The 14,575-nt window shown below is 30.3% G+C and overlaps 1 protein-coding gene across 1 annotated transcript in view; it reads left to right on the top strand.

Moving 5' to 3' along the window:
• The first annotated feature begins 6,273 nt into the window (after positions 1-6,273).
• The window catches only part of LOC136989775 (uncharacterized), a 32,249-nt gene continuing 23,947 nt past the window's right edge, over positions 6,274-14,575 (top strand). The window contains exons 1-2 of the mRNA XM_067288039.1: positions 6,274-6,295; positions 13,146-13,255. Coding sequence (XP_067144140.1) covers positions 6,289-6,295; positions 13,146-13,255 — 117 coding nt within the window. The 5' untranslated portion in view covers positions 6,274-6,288. The remainder of the gene's footprint in view (positions 6,296-13,145; positions 13,256-14,575) is intronic.

Below are 14,575 nucleotides of genomic sequence, written 5' to 3'. Positions count from 1 at the left end.
ATCTACAAGAAAGGGAATGGTCGGCGTGCGACGCATTAACTTAATCACTGAAGTGTCCACATCACAGGATGAATAGCATATGCAGGAGATATGCTCCAATGATGTCTACAAATTCGTCAAAAAGTTCTAAGTTGCTCTTAGTCCCTCTTCCTCTACAGCACTAGAGAAATCACGGCATCAAGTATTACTCGCCGTGAATTCTTCCAGTGCCATTGAGAATTAAAGACCCTATGTTGAAATTCTTCAACTTCTCTATTCGAGTTTTGATATTATTTTTAAATGTCGCAATTCTAACGAAAAATCACTCATCCGATTCGTGGCATTCGTCCAATACATATGCCAGCCGTGACGTAAAAATTGCAGCATGCCTCTGTCTGTCTTGTTTCGTATAGTACAGAATTATGTTCGAAATAATTATTTTCTTTTATAACTAAATTTAAAATATAAGCATCGTATCATAAAAATTTATTTAATAGAAGGTAGATTTTAATAATTACTTATTATACTATAGAGTCTGACTTACCATCGTTTAGTTTGGAATGATTAATTGGCTAGACCCACGCTTTGGTCAACACCCGTCTTTTTATCCATTTATTTCTCTTCTCTAGAATATTCTCGGGTTATTTGTCACGGTTATAGATCAGTATCCTACGTTACCACTTGAAAAAGAGCTTGAATGGATACCTGACTATTTTTTTCTTGGTTTTTTTTTGGGGCACTCATCAATAGAACCGGAGTGGTAAGCTATGAATTCGGAGCTTTAATTATACCGAATACAATTATTTTCAATTAAAGAATCGAGGAAACTAATTCAGCAACATCTAAGAAATTATTAATAATAACTTCCTTCGTCTGTTTGTTTTATTTTTAATTATTTCAGAAGCTAATTTCAAATCAAGTCTTGAAATAAATTAATAAAATCTCATTAATTATTTATATTGTTTCTAGTCATTGATCACAGAAAATTACGTTCGCATGTTCAACATTTCTTAGACGTCACACACGAATAATTTCAGTTTTTTTCTAATATTTTACAAAATAAAGTTAAAAAAGAAGGCATAATACTTTATCATTTATAATGGTAGCGGGGTTTACTTTACATCAAACTATCAATTAACTTCCCCAGAATGCATTGCGTCTCTCATTCAAACAACTAGACACTATCAAGGTTACACCTTCCGTTAATCGACACAGATTAATCATCAATATCTTTATAATTTTTAATGGAAAAAGCAGGATATGCCCTTCGTATTCATACGAATCAAAGGGCGTTTTATATGCATGACGGATTGACGACCCGAATGCTAAAGATGGAAAGTGATTAAGAATTTAATCTAGTTTGCCTAATATTGGAATTTTGGACCTGGTGTGTCAGGATAGACCGGATCAAACAATGTCGCTATTGTCTCCAGATACGAATACATCCTCTCTGCTTGAACAACCTCTAATAATAGGAAGTTAATGCCAGATAATGACACATGCCGTGACACTAGAAACTGGTTGGACAACTTCTATGCAACATACGACCGACTTCTAAAAGTAACTTTGGTACAATACAACATTGCATTGACATTCTTTTTCCTCGATCAAAACAGGATTTGAAGTTCGATAATATTATTCTCTTTCGGTATTTGTGTAAATCCATTTCTTTTAAAAGAAAAAAAAATGAAGGAAGAAGAATTCCCGAAGTGCAACGCGAAAGAATTCCGTTGCTAAATTTTCGCGCGCTTTAATTAAACTAACAACTCGAATGAAGTTGAATGGGGGTTCGTTGTGGTGACATAATCGCTAGAGGATTGCGTGGCAGTCGTCATCACGTAACAGTCTTGACAGACGATGCGGAACGAGGCCCCGGATGAAGTTAGTTCCCACAGCGAAGACTCCCGAAGGGTGATTGCGTAGATACCTTATTTAACATACAATGACATACAATAGACCCTATTGCGTCAATAATCTTAAGAGTTGTTTGTTTTCAATACAAACTTAATTAAGTTCGGAGAACTGATTGGCTCTAGAGTAATTAAACATGTATCTACGAAGAGTGGAACCACGTATAAGGATATTTTTAAATAATTCGCTGAATCGAGTGGTAACGAATAAATAATTCAAAACAATTATTAGTTTCTTAAACTATTATATAAAAACAGTGTAAAAAATGACTTACATCTGACTGATTTTGTCGGCAATTAACGGAGTTACGACGAATTCGGATGATGAACGTTACTTAAAATGGTCTCTAATTTTAATAGATTGAAGATGAAAATGCTTTTTGTAATAAAAAATTGAAACGTTGTACAGAGCTTAAACTCCACAAAATTTTTTTTAAGTTTAAATTTGATATTCAAAAATAAATATTCATTATTTAAGTTAACTCGTAAATTTACTAAATTATTTGAAAAATTTCCCACAGAGAAGGATGAATGTTGGAAATTTTTCAACTAATTATAAATGCGAGTTAGATTGAGTGTTCTACTTTAAATTCGAAATGCATAATTCTTAGTGGGGAAGTGTGAATTTTAGAGGTGTAAGAACCTCTTTTCTCAGTCACTTCAGTTGTTTATGCGAATGGGCAATTGTTTTTTCTCGTGACACTATAGGGGCAAATAGAGGTTTAGAAGATCATTGGCCTCAGAAAAGACGCTCGTTTGGGGGCGAAAGGGGCGGAGGATATCCGTTCAGTGTTCATCTGGGAACGTAGCGAGTCCGTCATGGTGACTGCATCTCGTGTACCTAATCTTTGCTGTCGATGCTCTTCGACTAAAACGAACAAAGACTTAACGTTTTTCCCACAAATAATGACTTTTATTGTTCTTAAAACCTTTCAATATAATTCGCTTGTCTCGTGTTAACAAGACGAAAATCAATCTAGGACGTACCTAGAACTAAAAGTCAATAGTTATCAACAGAGAAGTTGATGAAGAAGGGTTACTTTTTTCCTCCATAAAAATCTAACAACTCGAAATGACTTATTCATGATATCACCTGTTAATCGTGTTCAAAGGGCATTAAATGTTCAATAAAAAAACTGTAGACATATATATGTATTCTGTTCATTAAAAAGTCTACTTAAATTTATTCAGCATATCCTAAGTTGCAAAACAATACGAAAAAGGAAAAACAATACTAACGAGTTTATTATTTACCCAAAATACCTGACACGAAACTTCCTTGAAGTATAAAAATTAAATAAACTCATTCCAGTCTAGAAAACAAGAATCGTAGCAACAGATTTAACAAGCAAGTAAATTTGTCTGTACATTGGAAATTTAAAAATAATTTTAAAATATACATGTTCATACATATATATGCATTTAAGCTAATATATAAATTATTATGAGAAAAAGAGGTCAACCTTATCGAAAGTTATCTACAAAAACACAATGACATCATTTAAATAATATTTTTAAAACTTATACCTGTCATTTGTCCTTGATAGTAATCGAATGTGAAAATCTAGTAATTTCTCGTCCAAAATTTCCGGTAAACACGTAAAAAAAGCCCATCCTAAAGTAAAAATTTATATGTTAAAAACATATATAAGTCGAAAACAGAAAAAAATAAGAAAAAACTTACACGAACTTACCATTCAAAATCTGTTCACGTGACTGTTCGAACCACGTGTCAGGTGAAATGACGTCAACAGGAGCAAACATAGAAGAGAAAGTCGAAATGATTTACCTTTTTAATCCCAAGTAAGTTGTTGTAGTTTCATGAAATATCGGTTTTTGATGGTTTGTTCGAAATGGAAAGGTGGCGTTTTCGGGATGCGATGAGACACCTGTCGCTTGGGACTGTTAAACAACTACTGGATAGATCGAGCCGGTGATAGACCTTCACGGGAGTGAGAAACTTCGTGTGATTGGCTGTCTGCATTGTAATGACTCACGCAACTGTGTCTGTAAAAGCAAGCACTTGTTGCTCTTTTTTTTGTATGCCGTGAATTCTTTTGTCTCCAGTTTAATATCGATATGACGAAAGAGTTTTAAAGCGCAACGACACTTTTTATCTACGTACATTTTTTGATAATTTAGATTCTTACCAGATTGTTTCTATTCTTATCTCGTGACCAATGATAAAAGTTTTCCTTTCGAATTGAAGTGACGTAATAAGCTACGACCAATCGGATAGTTCAACAGAAAGGCACTGCGCGTTTGTCTCTTCATTCTGGAATTCCAAAAAATTTGTTTTTTATTTATAAATATAAATAATTAATAATAATCATCGTAATTTAATTTTATAGATTTATATTAAAGTATATTAAACTCCACCTATTTTTGGGATATTTGAAAGAGAGTCGACAGGGCGTATAAATAAGAGCGAACGGATATTAACTGCCCTTTTTTGGGTGTAGCCCTTCACCTCGGTTCGTGATCTGCAATGTGAAAGGAGTACGATCGTTTTGTCTGATGATAAGTTTGTTTTGGCATCATATTCGGCTTTGAATCCACTTAAAACCTTTAATACAAATCTTTGTACATTGGCTACTTGAAGAGCGTAAGCTGAGGAACGAGCCTTAGCCTACAGAAAATGATGATTTTCTGCAGCTTAAATTACTGTAAACTACATTTTTCTGTTTTTAAAGTACTGTAAAGCATATTTTCTGTATTTAAAGTACTGTAAACAATACATTTTTTCACTTAAAATACTGAAAGGCGGATTTTTACGTTTTAAAGCATATTTTTCTGAAAAGAAATAATTTTTGTATTGTCAAGAACACGAGCATTTGAAGCTATTTCTTTTTGTACTTTATACTGTAATAACTTGTCCTAACTCATTAAGTTAATTCTAATTTATATACCTTTCCAATAAATACTCTTACTTTGAATTTATACTTGGATATCAAAATGTAAATATAAATTAATTATAATATAAAGATGAAAAAAAAAATTCAAAACAGGTGGCTCAAATAATAGGGACAATATAAAGACAGTCTAGAAGAATTAAAAAAGGAAAGCATCAACGAGAATTATAGACTTGATAGGATCTATAGATTAAAACTGATATGTTTAAATCTTAAATTAATGAGTTAAGATAATAGTAAAAAAACTTTCAAATAGAATTATATACTAGTGTAAGGATTTTAGTAAAGAACAGTCAAAAGTCTTTTTTACCTTTCTTCTGTTTTTGTGTGTGTGTGTTTTAAAATATTTCGAACTTAAGCCATGAAAGTGGAGGAACCAGTTAGGAAGAATCTGAAAATATAAAACATGCATTAAAACTGGTGAAATGGTTTAAAATAGCTTTTTCTTAATAGTTTAAATTTGAAATATATATATTGAATATTGAATATTAATATCAATATTGAATATATATATTCATATATTGATATATGAATATATATATTTATAATATATATATTATAAAATACAAATTGAGAAGGCCTAACTCCAGATTGGACAGGGCAAACTGGAAGAAGAAATTGGTTAGTTCAAGAGAAATCCGAAGCTTAAAAAATAATAACGATTAAAAAAAGCACTGAAATCACATGGAGCAAAACGAAATATCAGACAAAAAAACAAAAACAAAAATAAGAGAAATGACCAGTTTAAATAATTATCTATAATTGATTTCCGTTCTACCAAGATCAGATGTGTCTGTAAATCTTTGACTTTTGAAACTTTCTTTAAATCGCAGAAGTCAACATCCTTTCAAAATAGTGAAGTTTAATGCACGTTTAAATTCTTTTCAGGCTTTTTCGAGTATAAAATGTGATAAAACAGTATAAATGTACAATAATATACTCTCATAACTGAGCAAATTAATATAATATTTAGTTCAATTTTTGTCATTTATGCATTAAAATTTTGATATTAAACATAATAACGTTATTGAAGTATATATAATGATATTAAATTAATACTAATTTTCAAATAATTATTTCTAATGTTTCTCGTAGATACTTAAGAAGCATTTAAAGAGGCCTGTATGTTAGTACCTTAATGGAGAATATTCTTAACATAACAGTCATCCATCTGATTATAAATATCAGATTAATACTAATTAACGGGTACAAAATGTTGTTTGCTTATTTATTTCTATATTTATCGCTTGATTAAACACACGCAAATATGGCTGACGTTGATAAAAACATCAAGGAAAACTTAATAAAAATCCAACTTTTTAAATATAAAGCTTATATTACGGTTTATTTGAAAATTTTTAAAGTTTTTTTCATAATTAAAATATTAATATTGATAGAAGAATAAAGATTTTAAGTTATTTTTACATCTTTTTAAGGGAATTTTGTAAACGATCTGTTATAAACCGTAATATTCTATTGACAATGTGATGAAAGGTAAAAGTTTGCTTGTATTTAAAGTTATTTTTTGTATAGTTTTTAAAATACTTTATTTAAAAATTTAAATTATACAGATACACTTTTTATTGTATTTATATAATATTCTGTATTAAGGAAAGGGTTTAAGACGAGAGTTTACTTACTTTTGAGGCTAAATTCTATGCAGTTTGTATTTAAACAATTGTATATACATGAATTGGGGCTCTCTACTGTAGGATAGATATATAATTTATTAACCAAAAATTAAATAAATGAATAAAATTAATGTATAGTTTGATATAATCGAGTATAAATATTCTATAATAAAGTAAATGAAAGTAAAGTGTATGCTTGGTTTCTTTCTACATAACTTTGCCATTATAACAATGAAAGTATATTATTGTTTTAAGAAAAGTGGAACTAAATTAGAATTTTTTCATTCTACATGTTAATTAAATATCATTAAATATTCATATTGTCGTATAAAACCTTTTATCTAAAGTTTAAAAAATAATAATTTAAGACCATTGTAAATATAGTGTAGCACGTGTCGCCATCTATTGCAAACTTTAAACTTTTTACTTAAATAAAAATATAATGTTTTAATTTAAAATAATATAATTAAATGTTTAATTATAATTGTTATTAAATTTTAACTTTCTAATAATATTCAGTAATATTCCATATTAATATAAATAAATGCGTATATTTTTAGTAAAAATAATAATTGTTAAACATATAAACATATAAATACATATAATAATTATAAATTTATTATAAATTTATTCAGAACGCATCTTACATGTAAATTCGGTTTAAATTTTTTATAAGTAATAATTTCTTATTTAAAATGAATTCAATTAATAGTTAGACATTTAAAAAATATCAACTTGAATATTTTTAATTTGTGTTACTTAACAGAGATGGCGCTCTAAGAAATGCAGAAGCCGAACCATGGATTCATAACGTAGATTTATTCGGAGCGGGTCAGAGTTCGGTCGTCTGTTGTTTTTTTTAATAATAATAAGAAACGATAAAGAAAAACCAGTTTCCTGACGTATATGAATGACAATTTGTTCTATTTTTCAATATATTTTATACAATATAATTACAAAGTTCTGGAATTCGCTTCCGATTTGAAACGGGTTAATGCGAAATTCTTCTAAAATGAATAATAAAAAAATATAGATTTATTTTTCTACATTTATTTGCATAATGACGGCTTTTGTTTAATACTTTGAGCAACATTTTACCTGTATTTTATTTATTGTGTTTCTTAACCATTATTCTGTAATTATTATAAAATACACTACAATATACACTACTTCGGTTAATGATAATTATAAAATACTCTGTTTAAATGCAACTATTTAGTTAGTTAATTAGTAAGACCACTTATTATAGTCGTGCTTCACATTTACGAGGACTTCAAAAATACACGTTACAAATCGTCATTTATTCTAAGCATTTCTTATGTATAATTTTTGAAATTTTATTATTTATAGAATATGATACAACTCTTAAACTTATTTTAATTTATTGAGGCCTCAAAAAGATAAGTGACTAAGGGCCTCTCGCGACCCTTAATCACTTATCTTTAATAATACTGTTTGATTAGTAGTTTTTAGCATAGAAATCACTGATTTAATATTCGATTTTAATGCAATAGGCAGAAAATTTAATTAAAGCTTATAAAGAGTGAGATAAGCCAATCATCCAGACTCTGCCACTTTTTCACGCTTCTCAAAATGCTCTTAATTTTCTCGAGCTTTATCCTAAAGGGCAGTGGCATAACTAAGAATTTTGCTCTGGGGTGATCTGGAAGGATGATCTAAAGAGTAAAACCAGAATGAAGAATGAGTAAGTGTCCCTTATCCTTCGCTGCCGACAGATGACCGTCCCTTATATACCCGCCATACAAATGTTCTGAAAGGAAACTCCGTAAACAAATTCGATATTCGAATTATGATCTTTCTTTTAGAACAATCCTCATTCATATTAAAGTATATAGTAAGCGATTGCCAATCGAGCATTCATTTTTTTAATATAATGAGAAATGAAGTAATTGACTGATATTGAATTATTCATTAATAAAACGTGTTACTGTTGTTTAAGACTATTTTTGTTTTACTTTAAAAATAAACTTTAAAGTAAAACAAAAATAGTCTTAAACAAAAATAACATAATTCGGTGATGTGAGTGTTGGATCCCAACACTCACATCACCGAATATTACAAAAATAGGGAGCCCTCTCTTCGATTGCCATACAAATAGAATTAGGGAAAAGTGGGGAATGAGACCTAGCGGATAATGGGACCCACTTATTTTTTGCTAAACGGTTCAGACCACATTTTGCTACTATCTAAGTTGTTTTATGTACACTCTTGGAGGTTTGTCGTATGGCTTTTGAATTTTCTGAAAAGAATAACATTGCAAACAATTTTAATATAGATAGTCGTTTAGCAGGAAAAGATTGGCTGTATGGTTTTTAAAACGAAATCCAAAGCTAAGCCTGAGAAAACGAGAGGCAACTAGAATTAATAGAATCACTGCATTCAACTGAGAGGAAATTAATCGCTTTTTGGTAACCTGGAAAGTGTTATGAGAAAATACAGTGTTGAACCTAGTAGAATATTCAACTTTGATGAAACTGGCATATTTACAGTTCCTCATCTGGGGTATACTTATGCTAAAAAAGGTCAAAAACAAGTAGGTGCAGTCTCCAGCTAGGAAAGAGAAAAGAATGTCACCATGAGATGTTGTTTCAGTGCTACATGAGTTCCACCAGTTTTTATTTTTTCAAGATAAAAAATGACGCCACATCTTTAAAAATGTGGCCCTACAGATGCCATTTATGCTCGCTCAAAGTCAGGTTGGATTAATGAAGACGTTTTTGTAACATGGCTGGAACATTTTATGAAATTCACCAATTGCAGTTTAGAAAATCCTGTGATTTTGATACTTGATAATCATTGTAGTCACACATCTCTGGCTGCTTATGAATTTTGTAGAAGCAATGGTGTGCACATGGTGTTTATACCACCTCACACCTTTCATAAAATACAGCCACTGGATGTCACTTTCTTTGGTCCCTTGTAGATTGAGTTCAATCAAGAATGCAATCTCTATATGAAGTCACATATTCATGAGAAAATTACGCCGTATGAACTAGCAATGTTGTTCAACAAAGCTTTCAGTTTCATTGCTATAATTGATAAAGCAACTAAGGGTTTTCTGGCTACTGACATATTCCCATTGACTCCAAGTGTTTTTCCGAAGAAGATTTGCATCTGTTCATGAAAGAAATGAAGTTAAACAACGAGAATCAAATGAATCAGAAAAAACTGTGCCTGTCACTTACTATAAAAGATAAAGAACAAACACAAAATACAAATTCCAGCACGATACCAGTGTTCCAATTGAGGATATTTCTCCAGTTCCTGGCCCATCAAAGAAGAAAAAAATAGAAAGAAGAACAGTCTGAAGTTCTTACAGGAACACCCATGAAATGTTTGTATAGGAAGAAGGAAAAGAAGAAAGGCAAGAAAAATTCAAAACTCCTTGTAAGAAGAACCGAATTGAAAAAGGAAAAGCATAAAAGGAGCTGGAATTTAATAAGGAATCAGAAGATGAGGAGGATTATGATGAGAAAGATATTTGTGATGATAATGAAGACGATGACATAGATGCAAGCAATGGTAATAATACCTGCATCGTCTGTGGAGAATTTGGTAGAAACAAGGAATTGTGTACAGATTTACTGTTTGTGTTGCTTGGACACATTTTGAATGTAGTGGGCTTGATTCTCCAGATGATTACATCTGTGATTATTGTATTATGATTAAAGTTTTTAATTTAAAGTGTTTGAACATATCATTAAGCACAGAAACTATAATGAAAACAATACATACTGTATATAAAAAATTAATAATTCGTATGCAAAAACTTAAATTTTCTAGTTTTTAAACAGTTTTTGAACAGTCTTTTTCAATGTTTTATGATGCTTTCCATTACACCACATGGCTGGGTAATGGGGCTCAGTGTAATGTTTTGTTCTTATTTTTATTTTTTTATCATTAAGACAATATGGAGAGGAATACTCAAGTTTTGGCACATGCACTTTATTTCTTAGAGTACACTGTTTGAATCTTTAAAATACCTTCTCACAATATTGTTAAGTTTTCTTAATAATATGTAAAATACCTTAGATGGGCCCCATTTTCCTAAAACTAGGCTTACCATCATTTATCAAAACGAACTTTAGTTTATAACATTTCCATATTTTATTTTATATATATATTTTTTTTACATTAATGACTAAAATTTTAATGATCTTTCTGTATACGAAAATAACTCTGCGATACCCAAAGGACTAATTGAACTTGAATTTTTAATTTTAATTTAAATTCTAATTACATTTAGGTTCATTTAATGATTATATTTCAAGTTTTTTTTCTCTGTATTAAGTTAGAGTTTGATTTAAGACGATTTTGGTTCTAAGGAAACAAATTAGATTGTGCCTAATTTAGAACCAGATCGTCGTAAATCGAACCTTACTTTCCTATACTTTTGGGTATGCTCTGTATTCGTATTGAGCCTAAAATTAATTTTTAAATGATCTAAAGTAATTAAGGTTAGCATTATAAGCAATTATTTATTTCTAATAGGTCTCATACACGAAAAACAAAGAAGGGTAAAAGAATTTCTCATGAAAACACAAATAAATTACTTTTACAAGTATAAATTATTTTTGACTCACCATTGACCGAGTGGATAAAACCACTGATGAACACTGATTATGGATTCGCACCTTACTATCAGGCTGGCCACGTGGAGTTTACCGAATTTTCTTCACTTGTCTAACACTTAAATAATGGGCAAATTTCCATTGAAAGCCCTCTCGGGAGGCTCCTTCCTTTCGCTGATTGTCCATGTGTTGTGTTGCCTTATCTTTAATCTAATCTTCAATTCTGAGTATGGATCTTATATTTTAGTAGCATTTTAAAAATTTGAGTTATACAAATTGTATAAAATTAATAAAATTCTTTTCAGAACAACATTGTTAATCTCTCTGAAGACTCGATTCTTAAGAAATATAAGATAGGCCTACAACATTTCTTAGCGACCAAAACCTGCTTTTAATAAAAGACAGCATTCAATGTGTAATAGCTTTAAGGTACAAAAATCAATATACATAATGAAATCATCATATCTTTTAGAATAACATAAATAAATTACATAAATTTTTTATAATTCAAGGAAAGCGGATGTTTATGAAAGCAAACAGTGCCCTGAGCAACCGGAAAGATTTTGAAAGAATAGAACATAGTTCCTGGATCCTACATGTTTATATATTAGGAATTATAAGTTATTTATCAGCAAAATCAGCCACTTTATACGTTAATATATATTTATATTTCATTAATACAATCGAACGTTCAATAACAGCCTCCCAACAACGATTACCTCTAAAGAGCGGCCATTTTTTCCAGGAACTTTTTTGAACAAAAATACAAAATAACCTCAAAATAATGGCCATTTTTTGTTTTTGCCAGTGGCCATTGTTCGGAGGTTTGACTGTAAACGATATTTTAAATACGTTCAATCATTGTAACTGTAATTTTATTTATTTTTTAAAATGGAAATTCTATTATAATATTTTTACCTTTAGCATGTGAACACATGACGAAGTGAAGAGTGAGAATTTATCTCACATAAATTTTAAAAAATATAACAAAGTATCATAAAATAATACTTGAAATACTACTTGTAATACAAAGAACAGTTTGTCTGTAGTGTCAACCTATCTGATAACATCTACAAATATCTTGAAACACTTGAATAGAGAAGTGAATTGGAGTCCAGGCCAATCGCAAATATAAGGCCTATCCAAAATCCATAAAAATATTTGAGTAAAATCAGTAAAACAAATAAAAACCGAATTTTTCATCACTTATGCATTTTCTTACATATAAAAAATTAGATTTTAAGGCTTATCTGTCATGGACCGAGAATCTTATTGAGATCATCTATCTAAACCTGTTTAAATATATATATAATTTCCTGCAGGTTTTATGTCTAGAGCAATAATATTTTAAGTTTATAAATTAAATGCAGCTTTATTTATACGCTTAATTTTAAGTATAAATTATTAAAATAAAAATAGTGCCCACCAAGTGGATAAAACCACTGAACACTAGTAATTAGTCGTGGGTTCGCGTCTAACTAACGGGCTAGCCACATGGTGTTTTCCGGGTTTTCTCGCGTGTCTAACTCTAAATAGGAACCGGCCCATCCCCCTTGGCAGATCGCACATGTGTTGCGTTGCCTCAACCCATCACTCCAATCTAATCCAAATTTATTGTTGTGTCGGTTCAGTAAATACTGAGAGCATACGAACCAATAGAACCTAGTCCATTTGGTCAACATAAATTAAAAATAGAATTATTACATCAAAGCTAATTATCTTTGATATAATAATTCTATTTTTAATTTACCGATCATCCGCGACCGCCATCTTTACACTCCTCCGCCACCCCTCAAACGCGGAGCGTTCTAATCTCGATTCGATACACCACAATTATCATAAAAATTAATTCCTGAAAAGTATAAACTTATTTTCAAAATATGTACTTAAATTTTAAACAATTTAATAAACAAGAAACATACCTAAAAGGTTTAAATTCCATAACCTAGTTTCGTTGTATCAGATGTAGACAATGCTTAGCTAAAGAAATTATAAATAATAATCTCTTATTTTGATTTCTAAAAAAAGTAACATAAAACTAAAATAAACTGCATAAATACATTGTTTATTTTTAAAACCAGAACTTTTATTATTGTTGTTATTATTATTTCTTTTTTTAAGGAAAGGAAAAGAAAAAGAAAAATCCCGAATGCATCGTTTACATTGAATTCTCCCCAGAAGCAAAATGCTACCAGTTTAGAATAATAAACCAAGGTTTTGTTAATGACCAGGTAAGTTTAAAAAAATATCTAAAAATATATTTATTCTAAAAAATAATACTGGTTTGACATTGTTTGAAGTTGACTCGTCTTTCACGTTCATGCATGCCCCAGCAAGATTTTTATGTTATAAATAAAATAAAATAAATTTGCTGATTTAAAAGTTATGGATCAATTTTAAACAAGGTTAAAATGAATAAACATTAATTATATTATAATTTAAGTAATGCAATACACTAGTAGTGTAGCCAGAGTGTCCCGGGGTCCATTACCCTTGTGAATAAATAAATAAATAAAATAAAAATCAAGTAAGTACAGGAGAAATGTCTGAACGCACTTATACACATGTATATCCAATAAGCAGGACCGTCGACATTTTATATAGAGAATTTTGTCATCTTTTTTAAAAAATGAAATACATAGGATGTTTCTTTATGAACGAAAAGCAGTCTTAAGGATTTTATTTTTTTGTTTAGTAAAAATGGCATTGATTTATAAGAGTAGGAACCATATGGGTTTCTAAGTTTTCTTCGGGCCCTGGGGAAAATTTTCCAGCTTTCCTTCTCGACAGCTCTGATAATAAACAAGAGTTTACTCTTTATCCAAAGCGCTAGTGGCTACATTCAGAGTAATAAAGGGGTGAATGTACAATTCGGTAGCCCTTAATATCAGTTCTATGTACATACTGTACCTGTATAGTAAAATTCTCGCTTTACGAATGGTATAAATTTTCTATTATGATTGTAAAGAATGGCCTTTTTCTTGTTTGCCATCTCTGATGTTATGCAACTGTTTCGAAGAACATAATCTCAATCATAACACTGATCTTATGGGAAATTAGAGCTCGATTTACGACGACTCGCTTAACGACGGCTTTCCAGAAACCAGTTAGGTCGCAGAAGCGGAATATATTGAATTTTTTGCTTACTTTCTCCATTTGTATTATATTGTTCTTGGTATCAGCATGGCCTCTCAAAGATCAAGAGAGGTTCTGTGTGTTGTGTGTGTGTCACTTATCTCGTTATGAGACTCACAGTATTTATAAATTTTGTATAAAAAGAAAAGTTTTTCTTTAATGTACAATAAAATGAATAATTTGTAGTAAATTGTTTTGCGACCCTCGTAAATGTGAAGCTTATGCTAAATGGTTCTGACTTACAGTATTTGATAGCCAGAATAGAACCTGGTTATCAAGAAATGTCCCCTCAGGCAGTGGCGAGTGACGGATTAAGACCTTCCGGCACAGGAATTCGCCCCTCTCTACATAATTTTACACCATGAACTAATAATGTTTAACTGTAACTATAAAATTATTTATAAATTACGATAAAC

The sequence above is a fragment of the Centruroides vittatus genome, unplaced genomic scaffold (genome assembly GCF_030686945.1).
Source record: "Centruroides vittatus isolate TY-2023 unplaced genomic scaffold, ASM3068694v2 scaffold_769, whole genome shotgun sequence".
Taxonomy (NCBI): Eukaryota; Metazoa; Arthropoda; class Arachnida; order Scorpiones; family Buthidae; genus Centruroides; species Centruroides vittatus.
The sequence above is the reverse complement of the archived record's forward strand: the minus strand, read 5'-3'. Positions and strand labels throughout refer to the sequence as shown.